Source organism: Rhinoraja longicauda, chromosome 4 (assembly GCF_053455715.1).
Source record: "Rhinoraja longicauda isolate Sanriku21f chromosome 4, sRhiLon1.1, whole genome shotgun sequence".
Classification (NCBI taxonomy): domain Eukaryota; kingdom Metazoa; phylum Chordata; class Chondrichthyes; order Rajiformes; family Arhynchobatidae; genus Rhinoraja; species Rhinoraja longicauda.
The window spans coordinates 71,173,481-71,197,548 of NC_135956.1; the positions used below are offsets into that span (position 1 = coordinate 71,173,481).

At 43.7% G+C, this 24,068-nt stretch overlaps 1 protein-coding gene across 2 annotated transcripts in view; it reads right to left on the reverse strand.

The window, feature by feature from the left end:
* stk3 (serine/threonine kinase 3 (STE20 homolog, yeast)) overlaps positions 1-24,068 on the reverse strand; it is a 276,140-nt gene that overhangs the window by 192,558 nt on the left and 59,514 nt on the right. For both annotated transcript variants that reach the window (XM_078398044.1, XM_078398046.1), the window contains exon 5: positions 3,253-3,417. In XM_078398044.1, coding sequence (XP_078254170.1) covers positions 3,253-3,417 — 165 coding nt within the window. The remainder of the gene's footprint in view (positions 1-3,252; positions 3,418-24,068) is intronic.

Sequence of the window (24,068 nt, forward strand, 5' to 3'; positions counted from 1 at the left end):
CTTGCCCTTTACCTTGCGGTCCGCCACTTCCGCTATTTTCTCGAGGGGCGGACTTTCACCGCGTACACGGACCACAAGCCCCTTACTTTCGCTTTCGCCAAGGTGTCCGACCCGTGGTCAGCTCGCCAGCAGCGGCAGCTGGCTTACATCTCAGAATTTACTACCTCCATCCGTTTCATCGGGGGTAAAGACAACCGGGTGGCCGACGCCTTGTCTCGACCCGCGGTCCACGCCGTCCTGCAAGTGGCTGATGGGATCGACTACTCAGCCCTGGCGGCGGCCCAGCTGTCCGATAACGAGATGTCCGCCTACCGTACCGCCGTTTCGGGCCTCAGGTTGGAGGACGTTCCCTGTGGCACTGGGGGCGCGACACTGCTGTGCGATGTGTCCACCGGGCAGCCACGCCCAATCGTGCCTGTTGCCTGGCGACGCCGGGTGTTCGAGGTGCTCCACGGGCTGTCCCACCCTTCCATTCGGGCAACGACGACCCTCGTGGCTTCCCGTTTCGTTTGGCACGGGTTACGCAAGCAGGTTGGGCATTGGGTGCGCACCTGCATCCCGTGCCAAACCTCAAAGGTACAGCGGCATGTGCGTGCGCCGCTCCAGGAGTTCCCCGTCCCTCGCCACCGTTTTGACCACATCCATGTGGACATCGTGGGGCCGCTGCCGCCTTCTCGGGGTTTCACCTACCTCCTGACAATGGTGGACCGTTTCACGCGGTGGCCGGAGGCAGTTCCACTGCCGGACACGTGTGCCTCTACTTGTGCCCGTGCCTTGGCGGCAAATTGGATTGCCTGATTTGGGGTTCCGCTCCATATTACGTCCGACAGGGGGCCACAATTCACCTCCGAGCTGTGGTCATCCATGGCCCAACTGCTGGGGGTTAACCTGCACCGCACCACAGCGTACCATCCGCAGGCGAACGGCCTGGTGGAGCGTTTCCACCGCCAGCTCAAGGCCGCTCTGAAGGCCAGGCTCGTTGGCCCGGACTGGGTTGACGCGTTGCCGTGGGTTTTACTGGGTGTCCGCACCGCCCCCAAGGAGGACTTGGCCACCTCCTCGGCGGAATTGGTTTACGGGGCTCCGTTGACGGTGCCCGGAGAGTTCGTTCCCCCCGACCAGGGTCAGGCAGAACAGCCCTCAGCCGCCCTACAACGCCTTCGGGAGACGGTGGGCTCGCTGGCGCCAGTGCCAACGTCTCGCCACGGTTCGGTGCGGTCACATGTCCCTTCCGCCCTGCAGGACTGTCCTTTTGTGTTCCTGCGTCGGGATGCCCACCGGCCACCCCTTCAACGCCCTTATGAGGGACCGTTCAAATTGCTTGAGCGGGGCTCTGCCACCTTCGTGTTGGACATGGGGGGTCGTCCTGAGACGGTCTCTCTTTCACGGCTAAAGCCGGCGCATGTGGACATTAGCCAGCCGGTGCTACTGGCGCAGCCTCGCCCTCGGGGTCGTCCCGCGTCCCGGCCCTTACCCCCGAAGTTCCCGCGGGTGCCTTCCCCTGGCGGGGTGGTTCTGCTTCCTGCGCCCGCCGTGGCGCGCACACGGGCTGGCCGTTTCATCCGTCCCCCTGTCCGTTTCGTGCCTTCGGTTCTTGGGGGGGGGTCCTGTGGCGGCACCCGGGGGCTAGGCCACTCCCTTGGTCATTCCACTCGGCACTCAGTGGACGGGAGGGATTAGGTCACTTCCTGGGTCAGTCCCCTTTGGTCAGGTGGTCTGGGACTATAAAGGGTTTGGGTGTGTCGACTGACTTGAGACTTGAGTGCGGTGTTTGATACTATAGGTAATAAAGTTATTGATTACTCACCTGGCGTCTGGCCTGATTACCGCGGTGACCGCACCCACTACATTACTGCAATTCTACCAGTCATCCAACCCAGTTACAGAAGACACCCTTTTGAAAGGCTACTTTATCTCCATTGACACTGCCCAATTTGCTAATATATTTCCGGATAAATGTTCCGTTTTGAATTTGAGCATTTGCAATCTTTTGCTTAGGCAGTCATGCAAATGAATGGTGCTAATGAAATTACGCAGGGACTCATAACTCTGCAACCATCTGTATTTGAGGAAGTTTTCCATATTTCAGAGAACGTGAATACTAAAATGAAGTATTTTAACTAGTTACACCAAGATACGTTCAGAAAACAAAAAGCAAATCAAGTGCTATTTACGCACATTGTTTTGCACAATGTCTCAATGGAGAAGTAATTGATATTTTGAGCTTGGACTTCTTTCTTGAATTCAATCTCACCCTCTCAAGCTATCACAAGAACACCAGTCCTTTTTAAAACCAAAAGAGCAGAGGGACACAGTAATAAAGATAAATAGAGACTTCAAGTATGAGTGGTAGTAAATATACAGTCTAAAGAGGTCTTCAGCCATTCACAAGATGAACTGGTACCATGCTGCTGGTACCATTTACAGGTCTCAATTGAACAATTTCCTGTCTGGATAAAGACTTCATTCTTTTTAGCAAAATGCTGTTAAAATACATGTATCGGGAGATACAAATGGACATAAGATGCATACAGATTTAGAATTCACCACCTGCCATTTGATATTTTTGGATGTCACTGAACTGCATCGATTTGTGTCCAACTTCTTGCAACAGGATCATTTCATGTCATTCTGCGCAATGTGAAAACAGATAAAAGGTGTCATGTACAAATTGGAAAATCTGATAAAGGAAAAGGCAACTGGAAGTCCACCCAAAAATGTGGCACCTAAGCCGAGTGAGACAGCCGATCTCAACCTCATCGTGACTTCGGCAGCTGGACTTCCGATCAGTGGGTCGAATTTTCCCTCTGCGGCCAGGCATCTGGAACTCAGCCCAACTAGTGGATTCACTCCCATGGCCGATCTCAGAGGTCGACTTTGCAAGCCAGTATGTCAGTCCCCCGGTGACCTAGGCAGACCATTCTGGTACCCATTCCTTTCGGTGACCATGACCTCTGTTGGTCCAGCAAAACAGATAAACCGGCAAGACTCCGGAATCCAGAAAATCAGTGGCGGTCCTGTACTAACGGAGGCTATGCATACATTTATCCAATTTTTGTTGAAATTTGTTCAACAAATTTTGTTGAAAGTGACATTGTACACATGCATAATGTGTACTGTTGTATGACTGAAGTACACCATCTCCAAAAGAGTTTCTTCAGAGAAAATTAACAGGTCAATGGGCTTCAGTGATGATACTGCATTTTGAATCTGAATAGCATCATTTTACTTTGACTCATACTCATTACTTACTGTCAGCTGACCTGCAACACCAAAATCCGCAAGCTTTGCATGGCCTTCTGTATTCAGCAGGATATTTCCAGCTTTGATATCTCGATGGATTTTTCTCATGAAGTGTAGATATTCCAGCCCTTTCAAGGTGGATTTAAGGATTGTTGCTATTTCATCTTCTATTAACTATAATCAGATCACATAACAGCATTAAAAATCAATATCATTTGAACATATATGTAAATAAAACATCAAATACATAGAATTTTAAAGACACAAGTAATGGCAGATACTGGAATCTTGCGCAAAATATAAAGTGCTGGAGGAACTCAGCAGATGAGGCAGTATCTGTGGAGAGAAGGGACAGAAAAATATTTTGGGTTGGTATCCTTCCTCCCAACTCAAAATATCCTCTGTCCATTCCCACCATAAATGCTGCCTCGCCTACAAATTTAGATGTTATTTTAATGAAATAATCTCCATTTCTGGTAGCAGCATCTTAAATAAAAAACCCAAACTTGGTAAAGAGGAATGATATTTATTTCTTATGGGTGAGACCTAATTCCAGCTTATAGATACAAGTAGATTGGAATGTCACACTTCATTTAAATAAGTTCCAAGGTGAAGATATAGTGAAGCCTTCCGCTGGGTAAGGCAAAGATTAAAAAATACTATCTTTTGGTGATCCTTGCACCTCCTAAAAATAGGCTCTGGGCTGACTGGTTTGGCAATGCATTGGATAGCAGGCTATGCAAAGGTGTCAGGCGCAGGAGGACAAGACGGACAATTATTTAAAAATTGCATGAAATTAAACAAACTGTTTCTATTGAATTTACATGATTTCAAGTGTAAGCAGAAGGTGGTCGAATGCAAATTGGAGGAACAGCACCTCATATTTTGCTTGGGCAGTTTACAACCGAGCGGTATGTATATTGATTTCTCTTGCTTCAAGTAACCCTAGCTTTTCCTCTCGGTCGTCCCTCCCATGCCCTAGTTCTCCGACTAGTTTCACTGTCCTCCTGATTAAATTTTACTGATAGTATGCTTCATTGTCACCTTTCCTCAGCTAACAATTTCACACCTTACCCATCCATATCTCTATGCCTCCCTCTCCGACTCTCAGTCTGAAGAAGGTTTTGGACCTGAAACGTCACCCATTCCCTCCAGATATGCTGCCTGTTCCCCCGCCTGTTCCCCCACTCCACCTGCCCCCCCCCACCCCCGAGTTACTACAGCATTTTGTGCCTATCTTTGGTGTAAACCAGCATCCGCAGTGCCTTCCTACACAGGTGGTCCTTTAAATTCCTTATGGCAATATCAAGCACCACAAATTTTTCATGAACAACTAAGGGAAAACCCTCTACCTACCTGTGGATGTGGGCCAATAAGAGACATTTTGGATTTAGTAAATATAATATTGTTAAGAATACGAAAAAAAAGTACAATCAAACTTGAGTGCACATTATCTTAAAAACCAAACTTCAACAAGTTGAAGAGTGATTGAGCACATATATTGGAATCAAACACATGTATGCAAAATAACTGAACAATATTCTTTATTCAGGCACACAATTTGGGCATCTTAGGCAAGGCCAGCATTTATCATCCATTATCAATGGGAGAACTTCAAGAAGAAGATAGTTTGGGAACAGAGTAGCCAAATTCCTTACAGGATTACTGAAGATGTTAACTTTTAAAAAGGAAAAAGAAACCTATGATAAATGTACAGATTATACCTCGGAGGAAAAGAAAACTACATTTAGAAAATGAAAGATCTGAAAACTAATGGATAAAGTAAAAATATGAAATAGACCCATAGTGTAGCCAACACAAAGGGATTCTGTAAGACTTTCATACATACAAAATAAAAATTAACTTAAAGGAACGATAGGGCTATAGTACCCACAGGATGACTTTCCATCTTCTGAACCCACATAACACGCTGTCTCCCCACCTTTTTGAATAAGAGAATGAATAGAAAGTGGCACAGCTGGCGTCCTGGTGCCATCGCAATAACCTGGAGCTCAATGCTCTCAAGACAGTGGAACTAATTGTAGACTTTTGAAGAGATCCCCCTCCCCTCCCCCCACCCACCATCATCAACACCATCGTCACATCTGTGGAGTCAATTAAGTTCCTTGGAACCATCATCTCAAGGGACCTTAAATGGGAGGCCACCATCGATTACACAGTCAAAAAGGCCCAACAGAGGATGTACTTCCTGCGGCAACTGAGGAAACACAATCTGCCACAGGCAATGATGGTCCAATTCTATACTGCTTTCATTGAGTCCGTCCTCACCTTCTCCATCATGATCTGGTTTGGCGGCTCAGCCACCAAGCACGACATCCCGAGGCTGCAACGGATTGTTCGCACAGCTGAGAAGGTTGTTGGCTGCAACCTTCCCCCCATTGACGAACTGTACACTGCAAGGGCCAGGAAGCGAGCAGGCAAGATTATCGCTGACCCCTCTCACCCTGGCCACAAACTCTTTGAAGTACTTCCTTCTGGAAGGCGACTCTGGACTGTCAAAGCATCCACAGCCAGACATAAAAACAGCTTTTTTTCCACGAGTGATAGTTCTACTCAATAACCAAAGTCTGTTGTCTCTTTTTTGCTCTGGTTTATTTTCACCATTTTATGTTTAGACCGTAATGGCGTACCCTTATTGTTTTGATGTGTTTATTGTTTTGATGTGTTTATGCTTTATTCTTAATTGTTAACTGTATGTTTGTGTTGTCATTTGTGAGCGGAGCACCAAGGCACATTCCTTGTATATGCATACTTGGCCAATAAATCTATTCATTCATTCATATAGCGCAATGGAGGTTATTCCACCCATCAAGTTCCACAATGGTTCTTGCCCCGAGAAATTCTCGAGTTACGTTTCCTGGACCTTTCTCATCACCTTGCAAATTTTTCTTCACAATATATTTATCCATTTCTGTCGAAGACCACAATGGACCCTGCCTAATGTACATCTTGCAGAGGTTCCCCCTTGTGTCACTCTTGGTTATATTCATTCTTATTTTGTATGTGTGATGTCTGGTCCTCAACACTTGCATCGAAAGGAATAGCCTTCCACTATTCACTGACCAGATACCATTACTTTAATGCTCCATGTCCATATTGATAAACCATATATGTTTTACTTTCACCTCACAAAATTTACAAACCCACACATCTGGTAGAGTGCAAATAACTGTGCAGCATGTTCAGGCTCTACTTCTGAAGAACATAACACACCTACTCCGAAAACATATTTAGATACTGCATCAGCTCTATTCATTCTCAGTGCACAGTAAGTAAAACGCCCACTCAGTCTTGAGTTCAACCAAAAGGCAACTAAACACAAGGGACCACAGCTACCATTTGCCGTTTGATGTGGTAATCACAAAATAGCAAATTGCAATAACTGGAATGTACAACACCACTGGAAGCCAAAATTACAGGAGGAAGAAAATGATCAGATTCACAGAAAGATACAAATATAACAAAGTCCACATGGAACCAGTTTGCTAAGATCATAAGGAACACATCCCAGCCTAATCATCTGCAAAGCATGAATAGCATGATCTGCAGAAAATGTAATATTATTCCCTTTAACTAAAATGCAATGGATTTAACATTGTCTACAGATCACAATTTGCATGGCTATTTTTGAAATTTCACATCCATACCATGAGAAGTTAAATAAATATAATACAGTTGTATCAACACTGTATGTATTAACATGAAAAGCTTCCACATATAGCATATAAAGTGACCATTACATATCCCCCCAAAAATTACAAAATGCAATGTAATTTTCCAAAGGAAAAGTGCACAAAATGGTTAATGTGAAAACTGATAATAGAGTGTTTGTGTGCAAGAACACATTCAATGATATTCTATCATTGATTTACTGGAATAGTACTGCAAATCAAATGTTGAGAAAAATAATTTAGGAGCATTAATGACAAAATGTAGCCTTTGAAGATTTTTTAAAGAATAAAATAAACATAAAGGACATTAATCAATTAAAGTTCAGTGTAAGACTAGTGTTTGTGCTTAAGGAGATTAGGGACAGCCAAGATTAGTCTGTTCCGTATGAAGCGGAACCCATTGCAAACAACAGGATCAGATTACCAGAATTATCATAGCAAGAAGCATTAATAACCATGCCACACTACATTAATGTAGAATTGGCAAAGAAACTGACTTAACAAAATAAAGGAAACTTCCTCTAATCAAGAATAAATCAATTTCTGCAATACAGCATAAAAATTCAAAGGCCGATAAGATTATTACAAACATCTGTACAACATTCCTGATTAAGCATGTTAAATCATACATAGCGAAAATGAAGGCAGAGGAAACTACTGATGGGAAATATAATTTCAAATTCTTTAACCACAAAGTGAAAATCAACTGTCCCCAAAAGAAAGCTTCATTTTTAATCAAATGGATTATTTACAGCAGGTAAAACCTTTGAAACTTTTGAAATCAAAGTAAGGACGGTCACGGTGGCGCAGCGGTAGTTGCTGCCTTACAGCGAATGCAACGCCGGAGACCCAGGTTCGATCCTGACTACAGGTGCTGTCTGTTCGGAGTTTGTACGTTCTCCACGTTTGTGCGTGGGTTTTCTCTGAGATCTTCGGTTTCCTCCCATTCTCCAAAGATGTACAGGTTTGTAGGTTAATTGGCTTGGTAAATGTAAAAATTGTCCCTAGTGTGTGTAGGATTGTGTTAATGTACAGGGATCAATGGTCGGCACGGACGCGATGGGCCGAAGGGCCTGTTTCCGCTCTGTATCTCTAAACTAAACTAAAGAGATTATTTTTTTAAAGTTAAGAATCAGTGCTGGTACAGAATTCCCAAAAAGTTAATCTGCAAGTCGAATCGGTAGTAAAGAAAGCAAACTTAATGCAAGCATTCATTTCAAGATAGTTTGTATACAAAAACAGGGATGGAATGTTGAGACTCTATAAGATGCTGGTAACACTACATTTGGAACATTGTGAGCAATTTTGGGCACCATATCTGAGGAAGGATGTGCTGGCTCTGAAGAGCGTCCAGAGGAGGTTTACACGAATGATCCCAGGAATGAGTAGGTCAACCTATGATGAGGTTTATCGGCACTGGACCTGTACTCGCTGGAGTTAAGAAGAATGAGGGGGGACTTCATTGAAACATACAGAATAGTGAAAGGCTTGGATAGAGTGGATGAGGAGAGGATGTTTCCACTGATAGGAGAGTCGTGGACTGTAGGTCATAGCCTCAGAATTAAAGAATGTTCTTTTAGGAAGGAGATGAGAAATTTCTTTCGTCAGAGGGTGGTGATTCTGTGGAATTCTTTGCCGTAGAAGGCTGTGGAGGCAAAGTGAGTGGATATTTTTACGGCAGAGATAAATAAATTGATTCTTGATTACTACAGGTATCAGAGGTTATGGGGAGAAGGCAGGAGAAAGTGGTTAGGAGGGAGAGATAGATCAGCCATGATTGAATGCAGAGTAGACCTGATGGGCTGAATGGCCTAATTCTACTCCTTTTCCTGATGTAAAAACTGAAAATAACTTTGATCACAAAGAAAAACCCAGTCACTTCATCTGCATTGATTTGCTATAGACTCTACCTTTGCAAAAACACTGGGGGCGGGTTTCCCAGCTCCGTAGCGGCGGACCAGGCCTGCAGCTGGGGGAAGGAGCGGCATCAGAGTCTTCCATGGTCCCGATCCAAATCACCTCCCCATGTCCTCCAGAGATGCTGCCTGAATTTATATATTTTTTAATCAAAAAATACTTTATTCCAGAAATAAATATTTACAAAACATTTTCCTTTCAAAACTCCATCCGACATTCCCGGAGGTTATACATTCAATACAGATATTCATTTCCAAATTTATACAAATTTATACAGAATCCCTTCCCTTATTTGGAGGGGCATCTCCACCACACCCTGCCCCCCATGTCCAGCAGCGGAAGGACCCTAGTCTGTGGTCCCCCCCCACAGAGCCTTGGCATTGGATGCACCAAGCTTCAGTGCATCCCTCAGCACATACTCCTGCAGTCTGCAGCGGGCCAGTCAGCAACATTCCCCGACGGACAGCTCGCTCCGCTGGGAGGTCAACAAAGTTCGGGGAGACCAAAGAGCGTCTTTCACCGAGTTGATAACCTTCCAACAGCACTCAATGTCAGTTTCTGAATGCGTCCCTGGGAACAGTCCGTAGATCACAGAGTCCTCTGTGATGGAGCTGCTCGGAATAAATCGTGACAGGGACCCCTGCAAACCTCTCCAGACTCTCTTGGCAAATCCACACTCTGTGAAGAGGTGGGCAACCGTCTCCTCTCCAAAGCAGCCGTCCCGAGGGCAGCGTGAGCTGGTAGTGAGGCTCTGGCGGTGCAGGAAGGATGTGGCTGGGAGGGCTCCCCTGACTGCCAGCCAAGCCAGGTCTTGGTGCTTGTTGGTGAGTTCTGGCGATGAGGCATTTTGTCAGATAAGCTGGGAAGTCTGCTCTGGGAACCACGCCACAGGATCCATGGTGTCATTCCCCTGCAGTGCCTGCAGGACGTTCCGTGCTGACCACTGCCCGATGGACTTGTGGTCAAAGGTGTTGGTCCGGAAGAACCTTTGCACAAGCGACAGATGGTGCGGCAATGTCCAGCTGACTGGCACATTGCGTGGCATCTGCGCCAGGCCCATCCTCCGCAACACCGGGGATAGGTAGAACCACAGCAGGTAGTGACACTTGGTGCCCACGTGCCTTGGCTCTACACTCCGCCTGATGCAGCCACACACGAAGGTGGCCATCAGGATGAGGGCGACGTTAGGCACGCTTTTACCCCCGTTGTCTGCCGAATTGTGCATTGTGGCCCGTCGCACCCGGTCCATCGTCGACCCCTAGATGAAGCGGAAGACGGCCCGGGTGATCCCCGTGGCGTAGGAGGGAGGGACGGGCCACACTTGGCGCCAAGTACAGCAGCCCCGAGAGCACCTCACACCTGATGACCAGATTTTCCCCTGTGAAGGAGAGGGAGCGCTGCTTCAATAGCTCCAGCTTCTTCCTTACCTTGGCTATCCGCTCCAGCCAATTCTTATCACACGCCTCAGCCCTCCCGATCCAGATCCCCAGCACCTTCAAGAAGTCAGGCTTGATGGTGAAGGGGATGGAAGATCGGTCGGCCCAGTTGCCAAAGAGCATGGCCTCGCTCTTCCTGCGGTTTACCCTGGCCCCCGTGGCCAACTCAAACTGGTCACAGACGCTGATCAGTCTGCGGACCGACCCTGGATCCAAGCAGAAGACGGCGACATCGTCCATGTACAGGGAGGCCTTGACCTGAGTGCCCCCACTGCCTGGCAATGTCACTCCTCTTATGCTCGCATCCTTCCTGATGGACTCGGCAAAGGGCTCAATACAACAGACGATTCCTGAATTGTTGAGTCTGCAGTTTCTACTACTTGAGCTCCACCCGGCAACTCTGAGACAGAACCTGACTGCAAACAGGTTGCATTTAGCCTGGAGATGAGCTTCAAAATATCACACCAAGATCATCAATCTTCCCCCTTTAACATCATCCAGTCCTCTTTTGCCTCTGCAAATCACCTGCTGAAACCTTCAATCTTGCCTTTGTTTTCTGACGATTGTACAATTTAAAGCATTCCTGGCTGATCACCTATCCTTCACGCTCCATAAACCTTAGCTCACCTAAGGCGCTACCTGAAATACAACTCATGCTGTGTAAATTTACTATACAATCAATCAGCCAGTTTTACTTGGGACAACTTACACAAGCCAATTATAGACAATAGACAATAGGTGCAGGAGTAGGCCATTCGGCCCTTCGAGCCAGCACCGCCATTCAATGTGATCATGGCTGATCATCCACAATCAGTACCCCATTCCTGCCCTCTCCCCATACCCCCTGACTCCGCTATCCTTAAGAGCTCTATCTAACTCTCTCTTGAAAGCATCCAGAGAATTGGCCTCCACAGCCTTCTGAGGCAGAGAATTCCACAGATTTACAACTTTCTGAGTGAAAAAGTTTTTCCTCGTCTCCGTTCTAAATAGCCTACCCCTTATTCTTAAACTGTGGCCCCTGGTTCTGGACTCTGTTTCCTGCCTCTTGCGTGTGCAATCCCTTAATAATCTTATAGGTTTCAATAAGATCCCCTCTCATCCTTCTAAATTCCAGTGTATACAAGCCCAGTCGCTCCAGTCTTTCAACATACGACAGACACGCCAATTAACCTACAAACCTGCACATCTTTGGAAACGGGAGGAAACCGGAGCACCTGGAGAATACCCACATGGTCACAAAGAGAACGTACAAACTCCATACAGATAACACCCGTAGTCAGGTTTGAACCCGGGTCTCTGGCACTGAAGGCAGCAAGGCTGAAATCCAACAGTCTATGGGTATGCTCCAATCGCTTGTCGCAGAATCAATACAAAATCATCTACAAGTGGAGTTTAATTCCTTTGACTACTTAACATTGTATGATCCAATTGCTGTTTTAAGTTATGTTTCAGATTGTGCCAAACCAAAACCATAATCCATTAATATTATTGTATTGGACTTCCAAAATTCAGTTAAAATTAGCAAGTATAATATTATAATAATTCAAAAATAATAAAGAGTTAAACAATGCAAACATTATTTTAAAGGACTAGTCAATAATCAAGGAAGAAACCCCACCAGCCCAAATCGAGCCACACACTCCCACCCCACAAAAAAGGGAGAAAAATAAAATCAGCGAAAAGAAGAACATGCAGAAAATACTACACCAAAGCCAAGAAATTTGACAAAGTGGATTAGAAGATTTATTTCACACTTCACTCCCACCCGAAACCCAATCCCATTTATTCAGAGGGATACGACCGATGCACAGAAGGTCAATATTTACAAAACAGACCAGATAGTGTAGGACCAAAGAAATGCTTGGTTTCCAAAGTGATCAGCAACGATGTGGAGAACTACATCTCACAAATGCTTTAATCATGGTAAGCAATGCACAGAAAGATGTATAAGGCGGTCCAGTGGCGCAGTGGTATGAGTTGCTGCCTTATAGCACCAGAGACTCTGGCTCGAACCTGACGATGGATGCTATCTGTAGAGTTTGTACGTTTTCACTGTGACAGCGTGGATTTTCTTCGTATGCTCCAGTTTCCCCCCACATTCCAAAGACGTGCAGGTTTGGTGGTTAATTGGCTTGTGTAAATTGTCCCAGGTATTTAGGATAGAACCAGTGTACGGATGGTCGTTGGTTGGCATGGACTCGTTGGGCCGAAGGGCATGTTTCCATGCTGTATCTCTAAACTAAACTAAACATTACCCATTATTTTTTTATTGTAAATTAATGTGGATTGACATCGATAGATAGGTCTAATTTAATACACTTAAGAAAATCTTCAAGTCAGGGGTTAGCATGAAAGATTTGTAGATTACTAGCCACACTCTATTTGCCTTTTCATTTTCTTTATGCTTTTGGCATGTATTTGGCATTGACCACTTTTGGTAATTTTTTACTTTCTCTTAAGACGATTGCAGAGAATTACAAAATAGTTGCAGCATCTGCTCCTTCTGGTTCATACTAGCTCTATGGAGAAGAAATCCAGCTTTTCCTATTATCCCACCCTTTCCCCATAGCCCTGCAAATTATTTTATTTTTGAGTGTTAAGCCAGTCTCTTCTAAATGATACAATTAAATCTGCCTCCACAACTGTACATGGAATGTCATTCAGACTCTAATGACCAACTGTGCAAAAAATGGTTTTCCTCATTTGAGGAAACAATTACTGTGTGTTATAACCAAATTATATGAATGTAGCTTATGGGGTCAAGAACCAAGTCAAGAGTGTTTTATTGTCATATGTCCCAAAATTGATCAATGAAATTCTTCCTTGCTGCAGCTACATAAACATATTATTCTATAAAATGCATAATAAACAACAAAAGCTGGCCAGGGTGGTGTGGATCTCTGATATGCTGGATGCCTTTTTGACGCATCGACTCGTGTAGATATTTTCGATGGTAGGGAGGTCAGTATCTGTGATGGACTACTAGAGATTTCACCACTTTTTGCAATCCTCTTCGTTCCTGGGCGTTCGAGTTGCAGAACCTGGCTGTGATACAACCAGTCAATATGCTCTCTACTGTACACCTGTAGAAGTTCAAGATATTATTTATTGCCATACCGTATCTCCGCAATCTTCTAAGGAAGTAGAGGTATTGATGGGCTTTCTTTATGATTGCATTAATGTGCTGGGTCCAGGACAGATCTTCAGAGATAGGCATGCCCAGGAATTTGAAACTTTTAACTCTTTCCACCACCGTCCCATTGATAAAGTCAGGTTTGTGGATCCTCATTTTTCACCTTCAATAATCTACAATCAATTCCTTGCTCTGAATGACATTGCGAGCAAGGTGGTTGTTCTGACACAATTCAGTCAATCGATCGATCGATCGATCTACTTCCTAAACTCAGACTCATTATCATTTATAATTCATCCAACAACTCAAGTGGTGTCATCGACAAGTTTGAAGATGAAGCTCGAACTGTGTCCGGCTACACAGTCGTGAATATAGAATGAGGAGAGCAGTGGGCTGAGCATTCAGCCTTGAGGTGCTCCCATGCTGATGATTATCGAGGAGGAAATGTTGCTGCCAATTCATAGAGGTTGCAGTCTGTTGATGAGAAAATCAAAGATAGAGTTGCAGAGGGATGCGCAGAGACCCAGTTCTGTGAGCTTGGTAACCATCTAGGAGGAGATGATGATGTTAAATGCCGAACACAGCCTGATGTATCTGTTTTTATTGTTCAAGTGGTCTAGTGCATGGTTAGTGCAGTACACGGTCCACTGTCTCAATGACTCTCTCAAAGAGCTTGTACTGGAGCCGACCAGAGAGAAGGCAATTCTGGATTTAGTGTTGTCCAATGAACAAGATTTAATAAAGGGAACTCAAGGTAAAGGAACCGCTTGGAGGTAGTGACCATAATATGATTAGTTTTAATCTTCAATTTGAGAGGGAGAAGGTTAAATCAGATGTGTCAGTGTTGCAGTTGAATAAAGGGGACTATGAAGGCATGAGAGATGAGCTGGCCAAGGTAGACTGGAAAAGGATCCTAGCAGGAATGACAGTGGAACGCCAATGGCAGGAATTTCTGAGCATAATCCAGAAGATGCAGGATCACTTCATTCCAAAGAGTGAGAAAGATTCTAAGAGGAGTAAGAGTTAATGGTGGATGACAAGGGAAGTTAGGGATGGAATAAAACTAAAAGAAAAGATAAATAACATAGCAAAGAGGAGCGGGAAGCCAGAGGATTGGAAAACTTTCAAAGGACAACAGAAGGTAACAAAAAGGGCAATACGGGCTGAAAAGATGAAGTACGGGGGTAAGTTGAATATAAAGAAGGATAGTTAAAGTTTCTTTAGATATGTTAAGAGAAAAAGATTAGTAAAGACAAATGTGGGTCCCTTGAAGGCAGAAACTTACTCAGCACTTACTCAGCATTTTTAAATAATAATTAGTTTGTCTTAGTGAATCTTAACTTAAAGGTCTTTGACTTACATAGAACACAGAACACTTCAGCACAGGAACAGGCCTTTCAGCCCACAATCTCTATGCTGCAAAAAAACGAATCGCTTCTGCCTGCACACGATCCATATCCCTCAATTCCCTCCATATCTATATGACCATCTCAAAGCCTCTCTCTTGTGCGTTTTTTAAATCAATTTCACACCTATTGATTCTTAACTATTCAGTTTTTCTTTCCATATGCACAGAGATATGAAAAGTGCTGGAGAGACAGGTTTTGAATTCAACAGAACCCAAAGCAAACAGCTTTTTAAAGCATTAAAAGGGAAAATAAAATTTACTCTAAACATTGCCTAATGCAATTATATGTAGTCGTGTAATAAACATAATATGTAAGAAGGAACTGTAGATGCTGGTTTAAACCGAGATAGACACAAAAAGCTGGAGTAACTCAGCGGGACAGGCAGCATCTCTGGAGAGAAGGAATGGGTGACGTTTCGGGTCGAGACCCTTCTTCAGACAATAAACATAATAAATCTACATGAAGAGAAGTTGCATCAATTGAGTTGCAAACCTAATTTCGACCATTCCTCTGTTTGTTGATATGCTATACATTCTTTAATAGTTTGTATTCGGACTTTTCAACCTGCAAGATTATTCAATCCTTGATTTGAAAATGTGTTAAAGTCATAACAACTCGGTCCACATTGTGTATATACCCAAGTAAGGGGGTGGAGAGAAGTCACATACACGGGGAAAACGGGAGAAATTTAGATGTTGTTTTTATGCCCCAGATTAGATTGAGCTCTTAAAGATAGTGGAGTCAAGGGATATGGGGAGAAGGCAGGAACGGGGTACTGATTGTGGATGATTAGCCATGATCACAGTGAATGGTGGTGCTGGCTCGAAGGGCTGAATGGCCTACTCCTGCACCTATTGTCTCTCATTTTGCAAGTAGATTACAATCATAGAAACATGCAGCTCAGAAACAAGTCCTTACATCACACCCTGTTCATGCAGTCTGTGATGCCTACCTATGCTAATCGCATTTGCCTGCATTAAGACCAACTCCATCTACACCTTTCTTATCCAATTACCTGTCTAAATGCCTTTTAAACTTTGTGATTATATCAGCTTCCACTATTGCCTCTGGCCAGCTATTCCCACTCTCTACGTGGAAAAGCTGCCTCTCAGATCTTATTTACATTTCATAATTTTTGTAAACTTCTACGTCACCCTTAGCTTACCCAGTGAATAATAACTTAGCCTATCCAATCTCTCTTCGTGACAACAACCAGACCATCCTGGTGAATCTCTTTTGTACTCTCTCCAAGTATGGCTCAATCAGCATTTTGAACAACTGCAACATGACATCGCAACTCTTATACTCAATGCCTCAGCCTATGAATGAAAGCATACCAAATACTTTCTTCAGTTCCCTATCCACTTGTGTCTTCTCCATGGATTGTCACCTTGTCATGGTGGAGAAGCTTGTGTGGTTCTGAGATCCTGAGAGCGATATCGTCTGGACCTATACTCCTGGTAGGGTCACCCATGGCGGTAAGGTCGAGGGGGAGGTCCCTGACAAAGAGCAATCCAACCAAGACCTCAACGGTGAAACAGGCAGAGGATGATGGCTGACTTTAGTGGAGCATCACAACGGCTGGGAAGGCGGATGAAGGCTGCAGTGGGCAGGTGCTATAGACGGGAAGGTAGACGCTCCCGCCCCCACGAGTCTCGCACAGATGAGGCTCGTCAGCCTGAGAAGGCAGTCTATCTAGGAGAGGGAATACTCTGATCTAAAACCTCCACTGCCTTGTGGCCATATCCAGTCATGGAAAAGGCTCCAGGAGTAAACCTCAAAAAAAATCCGGAGTCGGAGACCCTAAGGCAGTTCTTCGTTGTCTACAACCTCGTTCTGGCAGCTCCTGCAATGGCGCTGGTGCCAAACTGTAACGGCTCTTCTGTTCCTTTGGATCAATCAGCGACGTGGAGAGGGGGGACGTGCTGCTTGGGCAACAGCCTGTCCTTCATATGACATCGCCCAGGCTTGCATCCCACCACACATCGACGCTGCTCTAGCCAAGGTTTGGAGCAAGCAGCCAACTACCAGGATGCATCACCCATGGTCAGCCATGGGGGGCCTTAACTTAAAATCCACTTCTGTCACCACTTTCAGGGAACTGTGGACTTGCTATGTAATTTCGAGCTCTACTGCAAGCAACTCCTCTCTGTTTTCAATAAATTATTCCTATGAAGTGTGGTGTAGACTGTGATAAGCATGAATAGATCAAGTGAACAAGAGTAGTAGTACATGAGAAAACGGAAAAACCAACAGAAGTCAAAAAAGAAACACACTTGTGCAGTTGAAATTAAATTTGACAATCCAAAACAATGTATTCTTGAACTTAATTTCCACCACATGTAGAGAAAGTAGTACACGTACACAAAAATCTCACTTCAGTCTCTTTGTTGACTGTCATTTTGGACTTAGTCTCTGAAATATGCCAAGATTATATTCCGTGCTTTTGCACAGAGTTCAAGTGTCTACTTTTCTTCCTGTATATGATGATTTATGCGCGTCCATATTAAATTTCAATTACCACAAATCTAACCACTTACATATTTTGGTTAAGTCATTTTGCAGAGCTGTGGTTGCCTCTCGAAATCTTACCATCCTCCCTAAATTTGGGATGATTAGTCACTTAGTTATTTAGTATTAAGTTTCTGAACCCATGTTACCATCTGAAGTGTTTGATTTACTACATCTCAACCATTTTATGCTGAAAGTTTCAACTAAACTGCTCGATCAATTCACAGTTGGTAAACCTATTTCTAACCAGCATCAAAATACTGTAACAAGGTTATCGATGACAAATGCTTTGATACACCAATAACATCGCCAAATTTTGTTTTAGTATACTCACATAGGTCTGATCACACAGTGTTTTATTAAATCATGCCACAAGCACACCATTAAACCAATAGTCAAATGTTTCCCATTTAAGAATTGAAATCTTCACATAAATATACATTGCGATCATTGTTGGCTTGATTGGCAATCATCAGGATATTGGTTCAGATATTTCTGTTATGATTCACCTTGGCATGCCCCCAAACATTTGACTAGGGGTCAAGCACACATTTAATGATGTCGTCCAGTGCACAGTGGCATTTGTTAACAGAAGTTGATTGGGAAAGATGCAACCTATGATCTGCAGTTTCCCTCGCAGTAAGACATGGTGGAAAAGCAAGTCAGCAAAGGAATGCAAACTGAAGGATCTGCACTGGGACACTAATATTGTAATCACAGCCTGCACTAGGTTTTTGCACTGCACCCTTTAGACTTTGGCAAAGTATCTTTGGCAGCATCTCAACATTATGAGCCTCAGTGCATAATGCCACATTGCCCAATGGTTTTGGCCAAGTGGTTCCTTGAGACAGAGATCAATTACATACAATACAATACAATACAATACAATATATCTTTATTGTCATTGTACCCAGGGGTACAACGAGATTGGGAATGCGCCTCCCATACGATGCAATAATTTAAGTAATTAACAGCAACCCAACGAAACGAAACAATTGTAACAGTTTTTTAGACAGGGTAAAGTGCAAGTTGATCTATGCGTTGTGGCCATCCGGCTCAGCAGGACCGGTTCATAGCAGCTATGGCCCTGGGGATGAAGCTGTTCCTGAGTCTGGAGGTGCGGGCGTAGAAGGCCTTGTACCGTCTGCCCGATGGAAAGAGTTCGAACAGACTGTTGCAGGGGTGTGAAGAGTCTTTGTGGATGCTGGTGGCTTTTCTGAGGCATCGTGTGTTGTAGATGCCCTCCAAGTCTGGTAGCTGTGTTCCGATGGCCCTCTGAGCTTTATGGACTACCCGCTGTAGAGCTTTCCTTTCTGCCTCCGTGCAGCTGAGGTACCACACAGGGATGCCATGCGTTAGGATGCTCTCTATGGTGCAGCGGTAGAAGGTCGTCAGCAGCTGTTGGGGTAGACCAGACTTTTTCAGTGTTCTTAAGTAGAACAGTCTTTGTTGTGCCTTCTTGACCAGCGCAGCAGTGTTATTGGACCATGTTAGGTCCTCCGAAATGTGAGTGCCCAGAAACTTGAAGCTGGACACTCTCCCCACACAGTCCCCGTTGATAGAGATCGGGGCATATTCCCCGTTATGTGACCTACGGAAGTTGATGATTAGCTCCTTGGTCTTGGTGGTATTTAGGGACAGGTTGTTATCCGAGCACCAGTCCGCCAGGTTCTGCACCTCCGCTCTATAGTTTGTTTCATCCCCGTTGGTGATAAGCCCGATCACCGTTGTGTCGTCTACAAACTTGACAATGGTGTTGGTGTTGAATGCAGGAACACAGTTGTGTGTGAAGAGGGAGTAGAGCATGGGGCTCAGAACACAGCCCTGTGGTGTGCCGGTACTCAGGGTGATAGTGGAGGACAGGTGCGGGCCCATTCTCACTGCTTGCGGTCGTTCCAGCAGGAAGTCCAGGATCCAGGTGCACAAGACAGCACCACATACCTTTTTCCCTTGGGTTTCCTCTCATCTCCAATGGTAATTTTTTATGCTGCTGCAAAATTGCTGATAAATTAGCGCTAAACTTACCAAGATGAAACTGAAGTTAATATTTGTCTTGCCCACATTCAAAAATTAAGAACACATGCAGCACAGGCATTGTGGACCTTAGGCCCTGTTTCTGTGCTGTATGTTTCTATATTTCTGCGTTTGACTCTCTACTTCTGAAATGGAAAATAGGCTGATGAAATTTTAGTAGATTGTGCCTCAAAGATGTTTTCTCCCAATACTTAATGAAGCTAGACACATTCTCCTATCATAAGATATTTCAAGTTTCACAACATCAAGAACTTACTTTCCCAAAATCCTGCTAAATGCTTCTCCAAATGTGAACTATTGTTACTTTGACATTGTAATTTATATTCAACTACCTTTTGGTATGCATGTTTTTAACTGACAACTTAATCCATCAGTGGAGCAGTTACGTTTTCATGAATATCTATCGCTACATAATTCACAAAGTTGTTGGTATAACCAATAAATTAAATCATACTCTATTGGTGAAATGGTAATTTCTTCAATGTAGCAGACATCCAAAGTTTTTTTCATAAAAGTAGATTGCGCATATTGTGGGACATGGGCCAGAATTTACAACCCGTCCTTAGTTTGAAACAACAATCACTGTGAGGCCAATATTGTTACAGAAAAGAGCAATTCAGCACCTCAGCAGCAGGATCACCTTATAAAGTAATCAATTTTATAAAAGCTCTAGTTTGCAAAGCGACATAGCTCAGAACAATTTTAAGAAATAAAGATTGTACAAAAAAACAATGAAGGTGATCCGATTTAAAAGCTGTTATTATAATTGGCTTTGATAGTTGGGCAATTATATTCCTTCAGTGTACCTTCCAAGAGATTTGATGTGTATCTGCAAAATAATTAAACCATTTGACTTGATCAATGTTGATAGATACATAAGTTATGTCCGCAGAGAATCTGGATGAACATTGTTTAATACTTTTCACAGTCTTTTGATCACTGAAACAAGTTGAAGACAATTGCAGCTCACTGCTGTAATTTAGCCGAGGATGTTCTTGCATACAAGTCATACAGCTTCAAGTAGAAGATAACTGGATGTTGTCTCTCAGTCGCTATCGAATGGAATTTATTTGATCACTTTCAGGAGATCAAAATTAAGATCCATCCTTCAGTATTTTATTTTACAAAAACTGGTCTACTTTTCATTTCCCTACCCCAAGATAATTGCAGTTAGTGGGTGGAGCAGACAGATGGGATTGATCATGTCCATAAGTCATACCATGACAATAAAACAGGCATGATGGTCCAGCTGTTTTTTTTGCCTTTGCTTCATTTCCATATGTTCATAACCTTGATTAAAGAGGCTTTGGCTCAAAACCAGCTCCAGGACTGGAATTAATTTAAGAGAGTCAAGAGTCAAGAGAGTTTTATTCTCATATATATGTCCCAGATAGAACAATGAAATTCTTACTTGCTGCAGCACAACAGAATATGTAAACATAGTGCACTGTAAACAATATGATAAACGAGAGGAGAAAAAAAGTTCAGTGTGCATATATACACATACTCACAAGTACACACACACATATATATATATATACACGCACACATACACATACACGCATACTCAAAAAACAAATATATTTAATATGTTAGAATGGAGTATTGAGAGGATGCTGCATTTTTAAAAGCTCATTAAGCTTTATCTACTGCTTCAGGTGGCTATTAAAAATCTCTCTCGCTTTCTCCCTATACACAGATATCTACGAGTATATATAAGCAAGAGCTCCTCACCGAATGCTACTAGAAAATGTCCACCGCTTATTTTCATAAATGCTAGAAATAGTCAGCATCAGCGATCATCTGTGGCAAGAAAAATTAGGTTAATATTGCGTAGAAGAGGTTACATCACAATTGTTCAGTTCTTTCACAAATAGAAAGGCTGGTTATCCAAAATTGTTGAATTCAATATGGAGTCCCACATGCTCCAGCGAGGCCAGATCAAAAATAAGATGTTGTTCCTCAAGCTTACTTTCGACATATATGGAACTGTGTGAAAGGCCAAAGATGGAAGTCGGTGTGGAACATTTCCTATCCATGTACCTGTCCAATTATCTTTGAAACATTATGATTGGATCTGTCATCACAGCTTCCTTTGGCATCCTATTCCATATATGCACCACCTTCTGCGTGATGAATTGCTCCTCATCTCTTTAAATCTTTTCCCTCACGTTAAATTTAGTTCTGGACTCTACCCTGAAAAAAAGACTGCGACCATTCAACTTATTAATTCTCTCATGATTTTATATAACTCTGAAGGTGACCTCTCAGCCTCCTTTAGTCAGGGAAAATAAGACCTAGATTATCCAGCCTCTCAAAACTTAAACCCTTGAGTCCCGGTAACAGTCTGGTCAATCTTTTCTGCACCTTTTGCAGCTAAATGGCATTCTTTCTACAGCAGTGCTACGAGACAACACACGTTACTTCAAATATGGTATCACCGACGTCTTGTAAAGCTGCAGCATGACTTTCCAACTCCTGCACTCAATTCCCTTTATGATGAAACCAAGCATGCCAAATGCCATTCTTCATCAGCCTGTCTACCTGTGACACCACTTTAAGGGAACTGTGTACTTGTACCTCTAGATTTCCCGGCTCTGCAATATTCTCCAAAGCCCTACCAATTTATCAATTACGTTCTGCCCTAAAGCACAAAGAAAATCATCCATCCACAAGTCTTGCAAGATGAGTCACTTGGCCAAATTCTAGGCCAATATCTTGATGGAACAACTTCCTTGTTAATCAGTTAACATAGATAATTGTGTATGGTGGACTTAATAAAACAAAATGAAATTAAAAGGCAGATGTTATGAATTAATACTCATAATAAAAGTTTATGGATCAGCACATAATGTATAAGTTTTTCGAAGATAGGAAATCGTGAAAATGTCTGTATTCTCACCTCAGGGGATAGTCAGCATGGCTTTGTACGTGGGAAATCGTGACACAAATTTGATTTTTAAAAAGCCACAATGTTCTGAGGTAACTTAGCAGGTCAGGCAGCATCCCTGGAGAACATAGATAGGTGACGTTTTGGGTCGAGACCCTTCTTCAGACTGATCATGGTGGGGCGGAAGAATGCTGAAAGAGGGGAAGGGCAGGACAAAGCCTTGCAAGTGACAAAGTATAACAAATTTGATTACTTTATTTCAAGCGGTCACAGAAGATTGACAAGGACAGGTCAGTGGACATCATCATAGACTCAGCAAATGTTTGACAAGGTCCCACATGGTCGATTAATCCGGAAGATTCAAATCACATGGGATCCAGGGTGAGCTAGCCAACTGGATTCTCACTTCACAAGTGGCAACTCATTCCCCTGCTAAATTCTCTCTATACCCATGTCTATGTGGCCAGACACATCTCCAGTGCCATCTTTAAATTTGTCAACAATACCCTTGGTGATTAATGGGTAACAATGAGCCAGAGTATAGGAGATCGATAATTTGGTTGTGGTGCCAGAACAATCTTACGCTCAAGGTTAGCAAGACTAAGTAGTTAATTGTTGACTACGGGAAGGAAAAGCAGAGGGACCATACATCTGTTTTCATTGACAAAACTACAGTGGACAACAGGTTCAATTTCCTGGGCCTACACATCGCTAGTGATCTGCCCAGGACCCAGCACATTGATACGATCACTACGAAAACTCACCAGCACCTCTACCTCCACTGCATGTTGCCAAATATACGATTAACATCCACAGGTACACAATGGAGAGCATACCTCTCATTACCGAGGTCCAAGGTTCCCACCTGCTTTAAGAGGGCATCAATAATGCCCAAGAGCATGGAGACGTGCCTCAACGACTATCGACCAGTGGCACTAAAGTCTGTGGTGATGAAGTGCTTTGAGAGGTTGGTTATGGTGCATATCAACACCAACCTCAACAAGAACCTCGACCCATTAGTTTGCCTACCGTCACAACAGGTTAATGGAGGATGTGATCTCACTGACTCTCCACTCCGCACTGGACCACTTAGACAATAAAAACACTTACGTCAGGCTGTTTATAGACTACAGCTCAATACCATCATCCCCTCAAACCTGGTTACCAAGTTTCCGGGGTTACGTCCGTGCCCGGGTGGTTTTGGAGAGAGACTATGCGCTGTCCACGGGTACATTAAGGATATCCAGGACCGCTGGGCACCACGGGGGGGTTGAATGCATCCTTGACAAGGATTGTAACATAGTTGTAGAGTAGTTTATTTGGTATATTTGTTTGGCTTCTATTATGGTGCTGGGTTTGGTTTTGTTTTGTTGTGTTGTAAATATTGTTTTTGGTAATTGAATAGATTTTTTGATTTTAAAAAAACTGGTTGCCAAGCTCATGGAACTGGGTCTCTCCGCATCCTCTCCGCATCCCATGTAATTGGATCCTCAACTTCTTCATCCACAGACCACAGTCCGTTTAAATTGGCAGAAATAATTCTTCTTCATTAACAATCAGTACGGGAGCACCTCAAGGCTGCGTGCTCAGCCCCCTGCTCTACTCACTCTATACTCATGACTGTGTAGCCGGACATAGTGCGAACTCCATCTTCAAGTTCACCGACGACACCACCATTGTTGGATGAATTACAGATGGTGATGAGTCAGAGTACAGAAGTGAGATCGACCAATTGACCAAATGGTGCCAGCACAACAACCTGGCTCTCAATATCAGTAAAGCCAAGGAACTGATTGTGGACTT